The 20,944-nt window shown below is 32.5% G+C and overlaps 2 protein-coding genes across 3 annotated transcripts; both read right to left on the bottom strand.

The window, feature by feature from the left end:
- Positions 1 to 163: 163 nt before the first annotated feature.
- Positions 164 to 3,796, bottom strand: LOC114377936 (probable galacturonosyltransferase 12). Its single transcript, XM_028336413.1, has 6 exons — positions 3,140 to 3,796; positions 2,197 to 2,252; positions 1,949 to 2,104; positions 1,252 to 1,842; positions 838 to 1,140; positions 164 to 675 (listed from the first exon to the last, which is right to left on the bottom strand). The coding sequence occupies exons 1-6, from the start codon at positions 3,348 to 3,350 to the stop codon at positions 391 to 393; spliced, it is 1,602 nt and encodes a 533-aa protein (XP_028192214.1). The 5' UTR covers positions 3,351 to 3,796; the 3' UTR covers positions 164 to 390.
- Positions 3,797 to 13,903: 10,107 nt separating this feature from the next.
- LOC114379875 (autophagy-related protein 18f-like) lies at positions 13,904 to 20,664 on the bottom strand. Of its 2 annotated transcripts, XM_028338667.1 has the most exons (8): positions 19,758 to 20,663; positions 17,349 to 17,813; positions 16,854 to 17,273; positions 16,271 to 16,504; positions 15,341 to 16,156; positions 15,068 to 15,237; positions 14,529 to 14,895; positions 13,904 to 14,163 (listed from the first exon to the last, which is right to left on the bottom strand). In XM_028338667.1, the coding sequence occupies exons 1-7, from the start codon at positions 20,052 to 20,054 to the stop codon at positions 14,556 to 14,558; spliced, it is 2,742 nt and encodes a 913-aa protein (XP_028194468.1). In that variant the 5' UTR covers positions 20,055 to 20,663; the 3' UTR covers positions 13,904 to 14,163; positions 14,529 to 14,555. The 2 variants fall into 2 exon arrangements, with proteins under 2 accessions (XP_028194468.1, XP_028194469.1); XM_028338668.1 differs by lacking the exon at positions 13,904 to 14,163 and having other exon boundaries at positions 14,763 to 14,895; positions 15,039 to 15,237; positions 19,758 to 20,664.
- Between the last annotated feature and the right edge of the window lie 280 nt (positions 20,665 to 20,944).

Below are 20,944 nucleotides of genomic sequence, written 5' to 3'. Positions count from 1 at the left end.
TTGATGTATTATATGTTGGTTTAAATGAAATTGGATAAAATGGTCCTTTGGTCTCTCGCTATCTTACAAAAGTTTATTGTTAAAACCTTGAGCTCGCAGGTTTGTTTTCTCCAAAAAAGAAAAAAAAAAGTGTTGTTTTAATATATAGTATTGGTATATGATCTACAAATACTCATACTTACAACATGGATTGAAGAGAAAAAGAATGTGAGAATTTCAATTGAAGAAAGAGTTAAAAAAGAAATTTTCAAAGCAAGAAAGGAGCATCATGCTCATCATTGTTGTCTTGGAAGGCCTGATGCTTGAAAGAACTCTCATTTTCCTTTTCCCTCGGATGCAAATGTCATTTCTTCAACTCATCAATGAGGTCGTGTTATCTTAAGATATAAGCTATGATGCCCTAATGTGACAACTCTTGATGAACTTATCTGAGAAGTCAACATACTTTGTCCACAATTTCCTTAGTTGTGGAAAAGCTATTTCTAACCATGGCTTTGCCCTGCCATTGAAATGGATGACACCAGCACTCTCAGCATCAGCAAAACTTGTATTTTCCTGATATCCCAATCCCAGCATATGCCAGAAAGGATCAATAACGTGGACATAACCATGAAATGCTATCAATCCAGGAGGTAATGTCCCTAGCTGCCACAAACTCAGGTCTGATTTGATATTCTACATAAAGCAAACCAGAAACATCAATATTATATCAACTATCACTCTTATGGAAAACCAATTTTAATGACAAATTAGAAATATATCTAAAGTAATTTGACTTATTTTTTCTTTGTCATTATATTATTAAGGTAGAATGGAAGATAATCAAGATATAAATACCTGTTCAACCCAATAATGGTAAACATTGCTTATATTGGTCTTCCTCCAAGCCTCCAAATCAAAAATGTTCATGCCATAGGCCCAGGCACATTCGTTGGGATTAAAAATTTTGGATATTAGAGGGTGGGAGAAGTTCAAATAGCTCTTCAGCCTCTTTGACATCACAAACTTATCTTCTCCATTGCATGTTTCTACAGCTCCATTTACTTTTCCATTCATTTCAATGTCCCACAAAGGTGAAAGATCAGTTTGTACCACGATGTCATCATCAAGGAAGACCACCTTGTTAATACTTGGAAACAACTGTTATGAAAAAAGCATCATGACAATAAGCATCACAGGAACCAAAGGTTTACCAGCTTATAAGCTATCAAATAAAAGCTTTACTTGCTAATTGCTATATATATATATTACCTCTGGGAGATGTATCCGGATGTGGTTCATCACTGAATTATACTTGGGACTAAGTGCTTGCAGTTTTGCTGCAATTACTTTTGGCTTCTCAGTGGTATTTGCAACTATAGCTGATGACCCCCCTCTAAATTGTGACCTCACCTTTTGATCTTTCTCCATAGCTTCCAAAACAGGTACCTTTCCCTTTGTAAACCAATCAAAATGGTGCAATGCCTTGACCTCAATTATAGCAGGTGACAAAGAATGCAATGAGAACCAAGCCTGCATGGGATAATAAGTCTTCTTGTCTGTAATTATATGCAGAACAACCTTCTGAGGTCTCAAAAAGTTGCGAACAAGCGATGCTGCAACCACTGATGCAGCCAACACATTGTCTGAGGCAAGGACAAAGTGGAAGTAGGAATTGTCAACCAGAGCAGGGACTAGTTCTGCAGAGGGGAGCTGAAGGCGTGCCGCTGCGTTGTTGGTGTGTTCATTGGCCAAAGTCAAGGAAAGGCAGTGAAGTTGTTTTGGTATGCTGCTTGATGCTACATGTCGATATAGATATTCTTGGATTTTGGCCATCCTGGTCCTTTGCTCCATAAGGGTTACCTAGGAAATGTTTAGCTTTATAGTTAATGGAGAATTCAGCTTGAACAACTGTAATAAATGCATTAAAATAGTTCTCTTCTATTTGAAAAGAATAGGAGAATTTTACCATTTCTCGAAGTTTAACTGCAAATGTCTTGGCATCATATCCACCTTTCTTCATTTCAGTCATGAACTCTTCTAAGGTCTGTGGAATATCAGATCTTCCCTGAAGTTCATTTTTACCAACAGGTTCATCTAATGTTTGGTATATCACTTCTAGGACCTATCAAAAGCCATATCATAATTCTCAGCCAATAATTGCACAAAATCCATTAAGATGGTGATAAATACAATTAGAAGAGTTCAGGAGATTACAGTTGATTCAGGCCGTCTTCCCAAAATCCTTGGTCCTAGTTTTTTCCCTAGGCAACCTACAAATATGATTTGAAAGTTAATCAAAATCCATATATAAAAGCGTAATAAACATATTTTTCTGAAGTTGTAATTTCTATCTGTAAAAATCATGCACACGCTTGAAAAGGTCGGATTATTTTTCTTTTAATAGATAATAAAGTTAAGAATTTATGATTTCTTGATTCTGAAGTTCATCCTTTTTCATTATATCTTTACTATCATGAGGTCTATCAAGTGTGCACGTGAACTTGTACTGAAGTTTACCTTATCTACACTTTAAATTGGAAATCTTGAATGAATGGTCAGATTTACCCCGACAATAACTAATGACAAATTCTATCTGCTTATACAATACAAGATAGATAAATTCCAGTTCTGACAAAAGGGATAATATAAAGAAACTCACATATATAGAAGATATATTTAAACTTGTCTAATGCATCTTTTCTTATTACAGATTTACAGTTCCCACATGGATCTATAGTAGGTGGGGTGAGATGATATATATAGATAGATAGATCGATATTTCTGATCAAATAGACAAACTTACGTGTACATCAACCAAGATTTAAAAACAAACACACATGAATATTCATCTTTTCCTGTGTGTGGCAACTTGCAAGTTTTCTTAATTTATCAAAAAGTCTCATTAATTATAAATTTTATAAATCAAAGGTCGGTGAAGTTTTGACGATTTGTTCGAGGAATGCCAAAGAGCTATTTCAAAATTTGTAAAATAATAATATGCTTTGAAATATGAAAAATTCAAGCCTTATCCACCCTTCTTGTTTCACTTCCACTAGTGCACCTGTTTGTGTCTTTCTGTCCATGCCTGCATATGATTGTGATCTTATGTGTGTGTATGTGAGTGCATGTGACAGAGAAAAAGGAGCTAATAGTGTACCTATGGTAGTGCATTTGTTTTCTCCATCAATGCCATCCACTGCTGTTAAAACAAACACAAACCGGAGAAGAAAAGTGAAGAACAAGAGCGAATAGAAGAGCATCCGGTACGAGACACGCCTCGATGCAACCTTCACTTTGATAAACTCCTTGAACCCTTTGCTTGGAAACACAGTAACATGCCTCAAACTTGGAGATATGTGCAGCTGCATGTTGTCCTAATGCAAAAAGAAGAAAATACCAACAACACAATAAAAGGGCCTTGAGTTCCTCCTCTTTCAAATGGTATTATCGTTATTTCATTTGAATTTTCAACAGCAGAGGAGAACTGCAAGTACCCTTTGTCAGGTTATGGTGTAAAAGGAAGGCTTTGGTGGTGTTTAAGGTTGCTATCTTCCACCTAACCTTGCTTAGCATTTGGGTCAGGCATTTCAATGGTGTTTGAGGCTTTAATATTTTTTTTTTAATCTTTATGAGGTGAGAACTGAGGTGGTTGTTAAGGAGAAAGAGACATGGGACTAATAGGGAGGGTGTTGTTTGGTTCAAGTTTTGTGTACTGGCTTGGTTTTGAAGGAGGGAAGTTGAGGATGAAGAGAAAATTAAATTTGAACCTTGTGTTTGTTGGGTGCATAGTTTATGTATTGGCTTTGCCTCCACATGAAGCTTTTTTAGTATATAGATTTGGAGTTTGGACTATGACAGAAAAAGACTTCTATATGGACAATGACTAATGCTCTCTCTCTCTCTCTCTCTCTCTCTCTCTCTCTCTCTGAGGTGGGGTTGAGGATGTGGTTGTTGGAGTGAAAATTCAGTAAACGTTACTTCTATTTTCTCTTGGAAGCATATGGAAATATATGGTAGTTCAAACCCTTGTTAGGCTTTTATTAGTAAGGGGGGTTATTGGCAATTAAGAGAATCTGATTTGACCAGATTCAATGTTGTTGATTTGTCTCTAATATTAAATGGTGTACGGGGTATAATTTGGAATTTTGCATTAGGTGCAAGAAATTATGTCTCATCATTTTCAAGTTCATTTTCAACAATTCTATCTGTGGGACACATGAGGGAAAATGGTATGACCATGGCCCCAAGTAATAGACAGAAAATCTTTCATTTCTTTCACTAAAAAAAAGTAGCCACCATTGAATCTTTATTTGCTTACTAACCTTGTTTTGTCCTACAGTTATACTTAAAAAAACCAACAAAAAAAAAGGTACTAAAAGGTACGAAGGCCTAAAACTTAAAGGAATGATATTGTGTGATTTTAAAAATTCATTTTGAAAAAATGTTACTCAGAACAATTTTTTTTTTTACGTCAGACATAGAACAGTTTTTTATAATTAACAAATTTTACGTATTCATTTTTTTCTTTATCTCTATCAATCATATTACGTAACTTATGATACATTTCTCTTTCTTATGTCTTTCATAATTATGTATATTTGTTAATTTGATGTTTTAATAGCATTACTCATTCACTTCTATTGAACATTCATGTATTCTAAGTGGGATTAGGGGTATTTGCACTGTTCGCTTTTAGATAAAAAAAATCATCTAAATAAAATAAAGATGTAATTTGGGTTAGTTTGGTTTAAATATAATATCAAAGTCCAATCGAACTAAATTAAACTTTTATGATTTGATTCGGTTAAGTTGGAAGATTTTTTATTTTTTATTCTACTATCATAATTTAAAATTTATCAATTAAATTTACATAATTAACATGCTATATTATTTTAAAAATAAATTTTTTTAAATTAAACTTTATTTAGCATATTTTAGTTTAAAAAAATATTATTTTTAATTATATTTAACATTAATATAAAATGATATTATCAACTCTTTTGGTAACATAATAATAATTTGTGTTTCACTTAATATTTAATTTTATTTTATTTTACAATATTAGTACATACTTTTTAACATATAAAAGTAAAGCATGCATAGTGGTCAAAGGAAAAATAATAAATTATTTAATATTTATTAATAGTTAGTATAATAAAAATTAATATAATTATAATATGTAGTTTATTTGGTTTGTTTTTAAGTTTTTAATTATTTTTAGATGAATTTAATGATATATGAACGGTTTGAGTCAGTTTTGAAGAAATCTAATAAACATGTTTTTCTACTTAAAAATCTGATTAGCTGCTGCTGATCTTCGTAAGTTTATTTTGTAACGGAACTTTGGCGTAGAATGATGATGCTGAATACAGAATATTGGATATGAGGACAAGGTTTCTTATGTGAACAAGTGCATATTAGTTATTCACTAGATTTGCCCTTTTTTTCTTTATTTTTATTATAAGAAAAATGCTAGCAAGTGTCAATTCTTATAATAAATTAGGAGTGTCTTTTACTTGAAATTTTTTTATTCAAGTTAGGTCAAATCACTAAATTATTGTGAGAGATCAATTTCTTTCTATTAATATTTAACAGTATAATCGATACTTAAATTCAATGTCACTTACCAAATTATAACAATCATACATTAGTTAATTCACACACTAGAGTTGTTGTTTGTGTAAATGAAAAAAAAAAAAAAAAAACGTAACATTTCATTAATTGTTCAGAGTGTAGTTCTTCTCTCTTTTCAGTCTTTACCATTTACAGTGTTTCTCCACGGTCGCAAAGTTTTCTTCTTCACTTATATTATATTGTTGATCAATTAAAAGCCATCTTACATACAATTTTTGAGAATTATATAAAATTAAGTCTTATTATATTATATGTAGTAATCAATAATTAAATGACAGTACAAAAATCTTATATATTATCAAAACGTACTGATTAAAATATTAATTTAATTTGACTAGATTATACATATATATATATATATATATATATATATATATATATATATATATATATATATATAAGTAATTTAATTAGATGGATTATTCAGGTGCTCAAACTAATCGGATTGAACCCCCATTGAAACGTAAGGAAAGATACTACTGGTGTTGTTTTTGAAGTCAAGAAAGGAAATCCCATTAAGCTAGGCTTTAATATCGAAAGTCCTGTCTTGTCCAATTCAAGAAATTAGTTGAGGTTGCCATTCGCATGTTGTAGCCACATTACACATGGCAGCTTATAAGAGATAGTAACAAGGACAAGAACTAAGAAAAAATAACCTTGGGATTTCTTCATTTACCGGCAAATTTTGTGGATTCAATTAATTGGCCATGCAAGCCATGCTTTTGAAGGAAATTAAACCTGCTTACTCCATGGCTACCTAGTTTGCTCAGTCAAAATTCAAAACTCAACAACATTATAGCTTGGCATAATTGGCTAAATGGGCAATCATGCATTGGTACATTTGTCTCCACCGGATACTAATTTATTGAGCAATGCAACTAAAGCTTGCCAAAATGGAACATACACAAGGAAAATAATCCATGCACACCTAAGTTTTAATTAACACTTGTAATGATCTATTTAGTTTAGGAAAGAAAATGAAAGTACAATAAAAGAAAAATAGTGTAGAAAATGAGATGATTTTTGGTTGTTTGGTAAAAGAAAAGGAAAATAAATTTGTTCTTTCTTTTTATTTGGTTGTATAAAAATTGAGAGAATATATGACATAAATATCCTAAATAAGAAAAAGATGTTACATAAATAAGTATATATTTTAGCATGTTTGGATTGCTGATGGGGCAATCCGAAACAGATCGAGGTTCCAAAAGCAAGTTCATTGATACTTTTGCATTGAAATTGTTTTGTATTTCGTACTACAGTAAAATTGTTGGAGTGTCAAGCATTCCCTTTATCTTTTACTGATCATTCATTTGATTATTTTTGCTCAAAAGTAACGGAAAAACTATTTTAGATTATATCCATATAATTCTCTTGTTTCCTTTATGTTGTGCAATCCTCCAAATAATAGGAATATGGCTTTATCTCGTCTTTTCTTTCCACTAAGAATCATTCCACCATTTTCAATAGAAACAAACAATGGATTAGAGAGAGACTAAAGCAAACTGTGTTTCAGTTGAGTAAAAATTTATAATAAAAAAATATTCATTTAATAATTTTTTAATAAAATAAATTAGTTGATATATTACCATAAAGTTATTATGTTAATATTTTATTTACTTTTTCAAATAATATATGACTATCTTAATTTAAAAATAAAATATTTCTCTTCCCATCTCTTTCTTTCTTAAACATAATTCCTACGCACACTTTAAGATTGAAAGGAAAGAGATCATTAACATATTATTTAATTAAAAGTACACAAGTGTTCAAGTAACTTTTTCCTAAATTTAAATATTTTAAAGAAATTTTTACTTATTTTTATTTATTTTCTAACACACATAATTTTATATCAATCAAATTTTATTATTTAGTTGCAAAAAGTCTGACAAATAATTTTTTTACACCTATATGTTGAGTTGATGATCTTCTAATTTAGTTTCTTCATTTTATTTACCGATTATGGTTATAATATATAAATTGTGAAAAGATTGTTTATGTTAAAAAAATTCATAATTTCTTAATGTCTTTATTTTTCAGTTTTTTATTTTAATATTTTATATCTCATTATTTCTTTCTATTTTTTTACAAGAATCAGTATTTTAACTTGTGTTGGACAAGATGAATATTTATTTTGTATAATTAAAACTCATAATAAATAAATAACTTTAAATAACTAAATGATGTTATAATTAAAATTTATAATAAATAAATAAAAAAAATTAATATATAAATTATATTTAGATTTAGAATGATAATTTAAAGGTGATATAAAGTTACTTTTGAAATGAAGCGGATAGGCGTTTAAGAAAATAAAGTGTATATAGATAAAGATAAAAAGATAATGGTTGAGAGAATTTTTTATTAGTTATAGACTTATAGAGATAAATACATTTCCTTGGAGAGAGAGAGAGAGAATGTTAAAAATACTTACTTGATAATAAAAGGATGAGAATGAATGCCATCCTCACTTTTCATCTCTATCCATTCATCAAATTCAGAATTCTAATTCGTAATACAAGAGTAGATGGTAGATAATTGAAAACGTAATAGCTAATGTTAGGATTTCTTTATTGCCCATGAATTAATGCTAGAATTTTAAAATCTCATGTAAATAAAAAATAAATTTGCTTCAAAAATGAGAAATAAAAAAAAATAGAGGTACTCTAATATACTAGGAGAGGTGAAAGATAACATTAGTAATGTTTAACAAACCTTATCATGTATCATTGTACGTGAAATTAAATGCCGATTAATCACCTTATCAACTTCGAAGTTGATGTATTAACAGATAAATGGCAATAACTGATAAGTATGGATTGCCTCTAATATTAAAAAATTACATCCAGAAAATAAAAATATAATATATAATGATAATATCTCTATATTTATTATTGACTCCTCCCTCTCATGTGTCTTCATTATAATTGTAAATTTTATTTTTATCGATAAATGTTAATTTATTAAAATTATAAATAGGAGAAATTGGGACTCGTGACCTCTCATTTTCCATTCTCCTTTAATCTTTAAGTCTTTTTTTCTGACTATGAAGTTAATTTTATATCTCCCATTTGATAGATATGTATGTTTAACTTGTTTTAGAAAGCGAAATTAAGTAATGTAACATTCAACAAATGATGTATGATAGTATTTAGTTACACAAGGGTATAAATGTGTGTAGATCAAAATCGATTAAGCTAACTGTCTAATTGATCAATCAATAAATTAATCTTGAATCACATAAAACACAATTAAAATGTTTTTCTTTTGTATAATAAATAAAGTAACAAGACCATGGTCTTGCATTCTAAGATTCAATATCTATCCTCTTAACCTTTAAAGACACTCTTGTTGACAGTTGCAGCAGCCAAAAACTGACCATTTTGTGGCTAATTTTGTACTCCAAAACAGAGAAGTTCTTAAACCTGGTTGACCATGTGAATCACAAATTCCAGAAGCACACTTGGTTGTGATTTCAAATACTTTATTTGCACGTAACCCTAAGTGCAAAGTCCTTATATTACTGTTTTCTCAACCACTGCAGGTATGGCTCTTGGTAGAACAAGCAATACTTTCGAAGCATTTTTGGGCCCTATTATTATTGTTTACCTAAACAGGTAATAAGACTTCATTACACAACATAAGTGGGCATCTTATACAAATTCCTTCACTGAATAAGTGGGGTATTAACCTTTGGGCTTGGCCCTGTATAATGTTACACTCAACAACGATGATATATATATATATATGAGTAGAAGATAGTGTTAGGGAGTTTAGAGTTAGACTCTCTTGGCTATTTGCTTGATTAGAGAGCTAGTAGAAATTGATTGAAGAAAATAAATTTTAAATGCAGTTATTTAGGATTTGTTGTACTGTTTTTTTAATTATGTTCTGGACTCATCCTTAGAAAATTTGGCCCAATTATTGAATGATCTAAATCCATCTGGACCTAAAAACACACCATCAAGAACTTTGTAAGACCGAATAGATCGACCTTAATGTAGTCGTAAAGCATGGGAATCATGGCCAAATTATATTGATGAGGGATTAAGTTATTCTTAAGAGTTACTATCAATTCTTATATTTCATTTTCTTTTAATCTTATTGTTAAAAATGAATTAATTATTAAAAACATTAAATTAGAAGAAAATTAAATGTGAGGATAGAGGAAAACTCTGTTAAAGTTATTCTCATAATAACTTAATCCCTCCTCTATTATACTAGAGATAACAATTATGTTAGAATTTATCCAAAAAGATATTTTCCATACCACATGAGCAAACACTACTTCTGAGGTGTATAATAATAGCATATCAAAGTGGAATTGTAACCCGTTGGAGAGCATTATATTGGGACCTGTTTCAATTGAAAGTTGTTTTCGGCAACACCGGTTGCTCTTCCTGCAAAGTGGGCTACACCATGGCAAATTAATATCAAAAAAATAAAGAAGGAAGATGGCCTTAAAAAAATGTGAGAAAGGAACCGTTTGAGAAACTTTAGAGTTTAATTTCTTGGTTGGAATAAAAATTTGATTGGAAAAAATGTGATGTGGTATTATACGAAAGCATAAAATATTGTTAAAAAAGTAAAAGAAAAACTTTGGTGGATTTGTTGCTTGGATAAAAAATCAAAATATAGTATTAAGTAGACTAAAGGATCTAAGGAATTCCTCTATCCTTTTTCATCCATATCCTACATATACTAACTAAGTGTCAAAGTCATTGTAACCATTGAAATTTGGTTGGCGTGTGTTGAAGGATAATTCATTTGAATATTCCATCTTAGAGAATTGATGTTGAATAAATTAGAATTCCAGTTTTATCTCGGTATTGCGTGCAATAAAACCTTTCATTAAATGTTAGTATAAGTTATCAAGATGAAACTATAATTCTGATTGGAAAATAACACTAAAAATACCTAAATAACTGAATCTATATTTAAAAAAAAAAACTAGCAGAAACTACTGAAGCTAGATAACATTTTGGAGATTGAAATTGAAACGTCAGTTCCTCAACATGATGTGAAGCTGGAAATGGCCTTAGCAGAAAACACAAAGAAAAACAGCAAACACTAGTAAAAGAATGGTACAAGAATTCCATGTAGGTTCATTTTAAGACAAGGTTTTTCAATTTGGTTTCCCGTGGTGATTCTTTCGTTGCTTCTAACATATCAAGAAGTTATTACTGCAACTTGAACTAAGAAATTTGGAATCACTTTTTAAATTTCTTCACACTCCAACAATTTAAGAAGAAGAAAATATTAAAACCATTGTATTAAGCGCAAGTTATCTTGTAGTACCATGAAAGAAAGGTTCCAGGGAACCATTACCAACGACTACTTTGGGAGATCCTAGAAGAATGACTTGCATTGGAAGAAATACCAAGTCTAGAGTTTCAAGCAGGGACGATTTTATCAATTTTCTTAAAGAGTTTTTGGAAAGAAAAAAAATCCCCTCTGAAATAGTTGTACTACGTAATAATTGTTATCAAGCAAAACTTCTACTTTATTTTTGAAGTTAAATAAATTAACTTTAAATGGTTAACTAAATGTAATTGAAATATTTATTTAAATTTATTAAGGGAAATGATAATTAGTATGAAAATATTTTCGTTCGTAAAAGACATATGAATGATGTATATTGGTTATTTTTTTACCAAGTTCACTAGCTGAGTAGTTAAATCTTCACCTTCGTCTAGTGGGGTGGGAATATTTGTAAATAGAACTCTAATGATAAGTAAGTTAAATATGAGATATTCATGTTTTTGAGAATAAATAGAAATGTATCTTTCTTTTGGGTTTTTCGTCTCATTAATTATTCTTTACTAGTTTGACGTGTACTTTCATCATGTAGATTGTGCCTAGAGGTGTTCAACTATGGGACACATGCATGCAACATCTATTGGATTTAGTTTCTTTATTATTCTTTCTCATGTTGTTTTTTGTTATCTCTTTAAAATTATATAATTTTTATAATTAAATGTCACCATTAAATATCAACACAATTATTATGAGTGTTATTTTGATAGGGTAACAAAAGGACAACATGAGAAGAGATGATAGAAAAACCAAATCCAATATCTATCCAATTAGGTACCGAGCGTTATGATCTATTGAGTATGCATCAAACTTATGGCCTGTACGATACAGTTATATTTTGAAAATTAAATTATGGTGTATCCCGTCAAATCTTAACTACATAATGCTATTGGTTAAAAAATGAATTCATGCAATTTGTGGAATGAAGGTTTCGTACCAAATAGCAATTCTCTTAAGTTAACATCAATCATAATTAATCTTATATTGAAAAGTGTGTTACAGCCGACAGAACAAAGAATTAATTACAGTGTGACCAAACAAAATAATATTAAGAACCACCAAATTATAGATTCATTGGAAACAACATAGTACATCACAAAAATAAGGGTTGCAAGTTGTAACTTTAGAATTAAAAAATTGATTTAGTTCCTCTTTATTTTAAAATATGCTAGAATTAATTATAATAATTTTTATTTTAAACCATGAACATAACTTAGAATGTGTGGTAAATTAATCTTAGCTATATAGTATACATTAAAATATGTGATTGATTTTACATGATAAATGAATGACTTTTTGAAAACACTTCTTACTAATTTATTTTTTGAAAAATCAACTTGTTGTGTTAAAATAATATATAATAACTCATTCAGAAAATAAAAATAAAAATATACAATAATATCTATAAACCATCTTGTATATCTAACCTAATTTATTTTCCGATTGGTAGATACTATTAAATTATTAAATTTGAGGGGTTTAATTAGTCATCGAAACAAAGACACAAGAGAAAACACAAGAGAAAAAAAATTACACTCACACCTCTTGAGGTTAGTGCTTATTACACTTATACCCCCTTCTTAAAATCGTATTTCGTTTGTCTTCTTTGAACAATCATTGTTACCAATGGTATTAATTTTTTATAAAATACCCTAAGAACCCCTATAAATTGAAGGGGATGTGAATCATCGCATTCAAGCAGGATGGATGAAATGGAGAAAAGCATCGGGGGTGTTATGTGATGCAAAGGTACCGATCAAGCTAAAGGGAAAGTTTTATCGGACTGTGGTAAGACCGGCGATTTTGTACGGAACAGAATGTTGGGCGGTCAAGAGCCAACATGAGAATAAAGTAGGTGTAGCGGAGATGAGGATGTTGCGGTGGATGTGTGGTAAGACTCGACAGGATAAAATTAGAAACGAAGCTATTAGAGAGAGGGTTGGAGTAGCGCCTATTGTAGAGAAGATGGTGAAAAATAGACTTAGGTGGTTTGGGCATGTAGAAAGAAGACCGGTAGACTCTGTAGTGAGGAGAGTAGACCAGATGGAGAGAAGACAAACAATTCGAGGCAGAGGAAGACCCAAAAAGACTATAAGAGAGGTTATCAAAAAGGATCTCGAAATTAATGGTTTGGATAGAAGTATGGAACTTGATAGAACATTATGGCGGAAGTTGATCCATGTAGCCGACCCCACCTAGTGGGATAAGGCGTTGTTGTTGTTGTTGTTGTACCCTAAGAACCCCTATCACTCTCTACAAGTTTGTTCTCAACCCAAGTTCAAGCCAGATTTCGCCTACAAAAAGACCATCAACTCACTCTTCATCTCCCTCATCAACTTCATCACTTTTGTCGATCACAACAACTTCATTGTCCGCGCCTCCTCTGATGCCATCTAAGGCCTCTTCCGGTGTTGCAGCGACCTCACAACTGACCAGTGCTCTCACTACATGTCACATACAATCACCCAGCTCGACAACCTTTGCTTTACCTCCTGTGGCTGGCACATTGCAACTTGACCGTTGTTTCATCGAGTACGACAATACCACCTTCATCGAGGTCAAGAACGTGATCACAATGCCACAAGATCCTCACTTCTTTCTCCTTTTCTCATTATCTTTGATATTGTTACTAGCTCAGGGGGTCACGATGTAATGGATAATAAAAAAACAAGAGAATCTTGTGTATGATAAAAAAAAAGAATGAAATTGAGTGTAATAAGCACTAATCTTAAGGATGCAATTGTAATTTACTCTTAAAAAAACTTTAAATATTTGCCTTCATTTTATTGTAAAAGTAAAGCACGGGTGTAGTTGAATATTTAAACTTTAAATATTTAACATCAAATTCTTTACCAAAAAGACAAAATAACTAGTTTAATGAAAGATTGAGTTTACAAATTACAAGGATTTAGTGCCTATAATCTTTTATTATATACTTTTGTCTTCCTACAATAATAATAATGATAATGCAGGATGATTGGGAAATCAATTTAATTAATAGAATAAAAAAGGGAGGAAGATACAAAGTGATTCTATTACTTACACATTAAAAACTAATTATAGATATACATCTGTCTCTTATTTACAATGTCAACAGACAAAGAAACCCATCGTAGTATCCACAATTTTGCAGTAGTAAAGCTATACTCCTCAAGCTTTCTCTACCTCTCCAACCATATTAAATTAACAGTGTTAATTAAGCCTCCAGTGCCAAATGAAACAATATTTCCATGCCTGAATTTAAAGGTGGAAAGGAGAAGGGCAAATACAATTACAATTAACTATAGACCAATGACAAATGTATATAAATTAATCAATATTAATAAATAAATATATCCAACAGTTCCACATATATGATGAACAATTCTTGTACAAGCACAATGCCTATGCCTATACACAACTAATATAAATACCAGTGATAACATCAATAAGAACTTTGTTGTCTTTTTCTTTATTATTTTAATGTATCCTAGTTTTTTTTTTAAGTTGCCCCTAGAAGCATTATATGCTAATACAAGAATTACAAATGATTAATTGTGTTGAAAAAAAATATACCAAGAAACTTAAAACAATTAGTAAATCAGATGCAAACAAATTACCTCCAATCAAATTCATCTCCATTTTCTTCAAAATGATTCTTCATTTTCAGGCTTTCTGTCACTATTTACATACATGAGATGAGCCCCGGTGTTTAAGTGCTCCATTCTATTATTTACAATCTCATGCTGAGTATTTGGTCTAAAGGTGTCATTGTTATTTACAAAGTTCAAAGTTTCAGATGCCACCAAATGATTATCCCACTCAGTTCCTTCAATTCCACTTCTAAATTCAGAAACAGCATCACCAGCCTTAGTCACACTCTCAGGAGATTCCAAAATAGTCCTGGGTGAAATCCTGCCATTTCCGGCCAGCCTAGAACTGCGATGCAACAGCTGTTCATTTGTCTTGCTATCCATAGCAGGAGTCCTGTAACACAATCATAACTTTTGAATGTCATAATTAAGCAAGCTACCTCAAAGAAAATGAGGGGACAATTCAAGAATGTATTAAAGCAGGAAAAAAAGCCTAAGGAAATTTATGTCAAATGTCAAGTATTAAAAACTACATACTCTAAAATTGAATTAAGTTGTCATTAGACCTTGTTTGTGGTACTTTTGGAGTCTGAATATGGTCGAAAATCGGAACCAAGTCTTTCGATCTAGCTTCAATCATGCAAGTTGGCATACTTTCAATCTCAAATTCACCTCCTGAAGCAGCTGCTTCTTCATCCATTATGGTAGATTCTTGCAACATTGAATGAAAATATATCTGGTTGGCAAAACAATTGCACATGTAAATATCCAACTATAGGGTATAACATAAGAGACTAAAAGCTTAGTTTTCTGACTTTAAATTAATAATAATAATATACCTCTGGCTTTGCCCACAATGAAGTCTGAGCTTCATGCATTTGCAGTTCAGCTTCTGAAATATACAAAAGATGCTCCTCCTCAAGACAGAGATTCACTTTCATAACTCCATTCTTGATTTTCGGGCTAGTGTTTTTCTCCTCCCCCACTTCCTCTGGATATATTTTATTGACGTCTGAAATTCCATTCTCACCATATATGTCTACATTATCTTCTCGCTCTCTCCGACTATGACTCTGACATATATTCCATTTATGGATGGCCTCAACTACTAATCTTGTATCAGCCTGTGGAATGGATTCATAAGCAGGGGACAATCCAGAAACAACAGCTGAATCTTGACCAGTTATTGTCCTCAAAGCATATTGTACCATGGAACCAGAGGGTGAAAAGACCAACAGCTGATACTTTGCCTTAGGAAAGTTCCCTTCATTGCCTTTATAGTTACGGAAAGATGAAGCAATGGCCCCAGAAAGGGCATTTTTCCTACCAGTTGCAGCTGCAGCAGCACCGCTTACAGTGCCTCTCCAGCCATTAGCTCCGTTCCTAATTCTGGTTACGACAGAAAGTGTGATTGGAGGGCCAGTAACAAACAGGCTCTGCTGTTTAGGCATTTGCATGGCCGAACTATGAGACCGACGAACTGCATGATTAGTTGTAGTGCCTAATCCACTATTTTTTGCCGTAAAACTATCATCAAAGGACTGGATATTTACATGTCCTCCTTGAGGATTTATGGCAAATAGATGGCTAGTTCCCCTTGAAGAACTAATCATAATCCACTTGCTGTCATCACTGAAACTGATATCTTGTATAACCTGAAAAGTCCAATACAGATTGATGGGTCCATGTTGCTTGTAGATATATATTGTGAAAAAAGACAATGATTATGAATTAAACCAAAGAACAAGTGGTAATGAATATGCACTTACCGCATTTGTAAAGCCGCGTTGCAACCTATACAAATGAACATAAGAAGGACCAGTAACAGATGCTGGCAAATTCTCACTTGCAGGCATTATCTTGAAAACATTTATATTATGACCTTGAATGGAAGCTGTCACTAAAATGGTGCCACTAGGATCAAAGCACAATGCTGAAATAGGACTCTTGTGGGCCCAGAATTGCGCAATAACATTTTTTGAGACAATATCTTTAACAATAACCTGAAAGAGAGCAAAACCAAAGTTATCTTATGTAAACACAAAGAAATGCAACAATGGCGGCAACAATAATGAAACATAACCTGAGATAAAACAAAACGTAAGAGTCGCAAGTAATTGCAAAAAACTTATGTTTAGAAAGACATGACTCTAATAGAAACAATATTTGAACGTAGAATGCAGAAAGTGGATACAATTTAATTAACAATATAATACTAAATACCATCTCAACCAACCAAGTACAACCTAAGATACACTAATTTATCATATCTAATTGAGCCACAAAATAAAATATTCAAGTGCAATATGAAATATTGTATAAGTTAGCATAAAATCAAGAACAGCATTTCACCATTCCAATGTTATCTGCATCAGTTGAATGGCCATTAATAGTTCCATTGCCCTTAGAGACAGAATTTACAGATTGTAATGAACCATTGCTATCAGAGCAATATCTGGAAAGTTTCTTATACCCCATGTCTCCAAGGGTCACAATCCCAGAAGCAAGATGCTTGCTGGACTCTTTGGCAAAATGTGCAATCAAGCTCCCATTAGAAGAAAAACCAGGAAAGCTTCCAGAAGGTGTCAACTGTTGTGGACACACATGTCCTGAATTGGAGATTGCAACTGGACTTCCACTATAAGCAAGCCATCTTGGTCCCACAGCAAGTGGTCCATAACCTATGCCTCCGGAACCAGGGCAACTCATTACTATAGGATTGGTAAGTAAAGTATATTCCCTTTCTAATGTGGTAGCATCAAAACAGTGTATCTGCAAAGGAATGACTCCGTTAAAATTCAAAGAAAGCACATACTAAACGTGATTGGTAAACATTAAAAAGTATACCTGAGTGGACTGAGAAACCGCAACTACCCGAGAACTGCACCTCACAGAATAAACAACTGATCTAAACTTCAGTACATGAACGTAAGATTGGGATTTCATAGAATAAAACCGAACGGTAGTTGGCAGATAGCTTCCATTTATTTGGTCATGGGAGTTTGTAGTGCTTCCATTGTAAGGGGTGGTCGACCCATCCTGAACATTGTTACTTCCAGCAAAGAACCCATCAGTACAAACTACCAACAGCTGGCGACTGTTTGCATACTTGTCTTCTGATTTCTTAGACGCAATTGGATTAGGTACCATTTGCATAAACGAAACAGGACCATCATGTCTGGAAACCAGGTCTCGAACATTGTTTGATTCATCGACATGCCAAACCTGGAATCCAGATCGATAACCTAGAAGAAGTACTTGTTGAATAACTTCACCCTCACTCTCTAACTTGTCAAACCCAGCCCAGATAACCTATATAAATTTAAGATTGAAATGAATCATCAGTTCTGAATAAAATTTTAAAATCTAAATAGAATAAAGTATTAATTAATCAGTAAGAAAAGAAAAAATAAATCTCAGATGCCAAACAACAAATCAAACCTAGCTTTGTGAAGAAAATGCTATGCTAAGAACTTGATGTCTATGTAACCAATGGACATCAATTCAATAGAAACTAAAACGAAAGCTCAAACTTTTCAACTTAGCAGTCCCCTTACAACAAATAATGCACCTTGATAGGAAAATTCATCAAATAACCTGTTTTGAAGGAATAATTGATAAGCACAGTGAATTTGATTGCAGAAACCTATAATTTATAAGTTCGCACATCCACCTCAAAAAAGGGGATTGCTGTCATATACAGAAGTCTATTAATTCCATTATCAAGAGAGAGAAATATAAAGGCACTCCAGCATTCCAAATGATTGTGACATTCAACTTTTAGTTTCACATCAATTAATGTGCCACTGAAGTAAAGAAAAATATTTATTTCCAAAACAGACTTCCTATACCTCTTTGACTACCTAACAAACACATGGTTAATTTAACTACCAAGAAACAGAAAGAGGCATAGAGTACACTTCAAAGAAAATAAGTTAATGAAAATTAATAGGGATATCCATGATAAGGTACAATTTGGTGACCCAGAAAATATTTTAAGCCATATAAAACTTTATACTCAAGTAACCAATCCAACAAAATATGTTAGGAGTTCAACATTCCAACCAATAAAATGCTAATAGCTCAGAAGACCAAAAATAAAATTATAAAATAATTTTTTGACCAATTTTTAATCAACAGCATTATGTCGCATGATATGCCTCTGCTCGTATCCAACAAGAGTCGTTATTATTCCTTAAACACAGGATCCTCAAACCCAAATATTCCATATTTCTAGCCAAAATGAATAAAATCTTAAGTGACAACTAAAAACCTTCATAACACCAAACTACCCAAGAGACAAGCGGGAAAGAGACTAGCAGAATTATAAACTAGAAACCTAAAAAGAACCCAAACCACCAAATTGTCTGATATTAAAGTGTCCAGACACCAGCATATCGAAATTGCAAGAATGTATTAAACTACTTTTTTAAATACAGCCTGCATATACCCAACATGGTTGGCCTCAAACTTTACCCACTATAGCAGGGGTTCAAACCAAATTTGAGAAGGGATGCCTAATGACTACGACTGACCTGAGGGTTACACAACTGTGCTTATGAATATAAAGTATAGCCTGCATCTAAATGTTAACATTTTTCAAAACATTCCATTCTACAAAGCATCTTTGCTAAATAAACAAGACAAGCATGCTCAAAAACTTCACAAACTGGAAGGCGCTAACTTAGCAAACACACTCACTCAGTAAGCTAAGATGGCTAAGCAATGGCATTCTTATCCCCAAATCACACATAAATTCTTGGTTATAAAAAATGCTTGACAACTGCAATTTTGACCGCATCATCAAGCTTCTGGGGGGTGTCCACAGCTACAATTGCAGCCACATCAGCCGCATTTCTATGCAATTCCCCAAAATATCAAGGAACGCAACAAATTCAAGTATAGAATTTTGTACAATGCCTAAATTACTGAGTATGAACTAACAGCAACTATACTAGATTCAACGCGTAAAAATTAAAACCTATCATCAGAAGAAACCACAACCGTTCAACAGGATACATAATCAAGATTTTGTCTCAAACTCTCAATCACAAACTTAGGAATTAATTAAATAATTATGCTTAAACCAAAAAACAAACACCCTATAAATAATCATACTTAAACCAAAAATAAACACCCTATAAATGCAATCAGCCGCCTTCAAAATTTAAATCTATACAAACCACAAGTTCACCATGATGACCAAACAAGCAACTATTCCCGAATCACCAATAAATTAAAAAAACTGACACATACCTGATCATGGTCAGGGTCATCATCCCTCTCCACAATGGATGATGCAACCGATGCAGCAGAACGTGCAACAGTGGAAGCACCAGAGGAAACAATTCTGAGGTAGCTAGAGAGAGCACGGAAAGAACTTGGAATGAAGCCGTTGGTTCTGCCACCACCAGCACCAGCACCACCATTACCCTGATGAAGAAGCTGTTGCTTCTGTGCATCATTCCTCATCCCCATCACCAAACACACCAAAATAGCACCAACCCACAACACAAAAATAATCAACGATTCCTCAAATTCACCTTCAATCATAACCCCCCCAACTTCCCTCCCTTTTCAATCCACCACCACCACTTCTTCACCCTCTTCCACCATCCAACCCACAACCTCACACAAAAAAACAACCTTCAAATTTGCAATCACACCCACCAGAAATCACAACCACCCCAAATAAAAAAAAAAAAATTGGGTTTTGTTCCAAACCACGATCAATTATTTTTGTTTTTATTATTCTCTATTAACAAATGAAATAATAAAGGATTCAACTAATTACACAAATTTTGAAAGAAAAAAAATGAAACTTTACGGTTATAAAATGTAAGACATGATTGAAGATAGATGATTGAGAAAGAGGGGTGTTCCGAAAACCGCCAGAGAAACGGGAAAGAGATCTGAGGAGAGAGAAAACCGAAAGCTAGAGAGAGAGAGAGAAAACTGTAGAGAGAGATTTGGAATTGGTGATTGGATAACGAAGGAAGGAAGAAGCAAAACGAGATGGGGCAAAAGAAAAAAAAAGAGCCTTGGTTCACGTCTCTTATGTTTCTCTCTCTAAAAGGTTTTTTATTAATTTTTTTTCAAAGGTGTTTCTTCTCTTCGGGTTGTTTGTTGGTTGTGTTGGAATTTCAAAGGTTGTTGCTTCCAACCAGTTCAACAAAAAAACTAACCTCGTTTCTCCTTTTATATAACCACTATTACACGTTATGTCCAGTATCAAACGCTGTCAAAAACAGTTTTTCTTCTTCCTTCTTTTCACCTCTTTCTCAAAAGAACATTGGTTTGGGGGTACCACTTTTTATCTTGCCTAATTAATTATTATTAGTTATAAGATTAAAATGATTGATGAATTAAATTAGGAGGGTGGCTGTCCCAGTTCCCATTATGCTTTTTACACTTTCCAAGTTAGCAACTTCATTTATGGGAAG

This window comes from Glycine soja, chromosome 12 (assembly GCF_004193775.1).
Source record: "Glycine soja cultivar W05 chromosome 12, ASM419377v2, whole genome shotgun sequence".
Taxonomy (NCBI): domain Eukaryota; kingdom Viridiplantae; phylum Streptophyta; class Magnoliopsida; order Fabales; family Fabaceae; genus Glycine; species Glycine soja.
The sequence above is the reverse complement of the archived record's forward strand: the minus strand, read 5'-3'. Positions and strand labels throughout refer to the sequence as shown.

Excerpts from the sequence above, each read along its gene's own strand:
- LOC114379875 (XM_028338667.1), bottom strand. The coding sequence starts at position 20,054 with ATGATTGAAGGTGAATTTGAGGAATCGTTGATTATTTTTGTGTTGTGG. Across the intron at positions 17,814-19,757 it reads ATGACCCTGACCATGATCAG|GTTATCTGGGCTGGGTTTGA; the intron begins GTATGTGTCAGT and ends AAATTTATATAG. Across the intron at positions 16,505-16,853 it reads ATGCAGATAACATTGGAATG|GTTATTGTTAAAGATATTGT; the intron begins GTGAAATGCTGT and ends GCTCTCTTTCAG.
- LOC114377936 (XM_028336413.1), bottom strand. The coding sequence starts at position 3,350 with ATGCAGCTGCACATATCTCCAAGTTTGAGGCATGTTACTGTGTTTCCA. Across the intron at positions 2,105-2,196 it reads GAAGACGGCCTGAATCAACT|GTCCTAGAAGTGATATACCA; the intron begins GTAATCTCCTGA and ends GGCTTTTGATAG. Across the intron at positions 1,843-1,948 it reads CAGTTAAACTTCGAGAAATG|GTAACCCTTATGGAGCAAAG; the intron begins GTAAAATTCTCC and ends AACATTTCCTAG.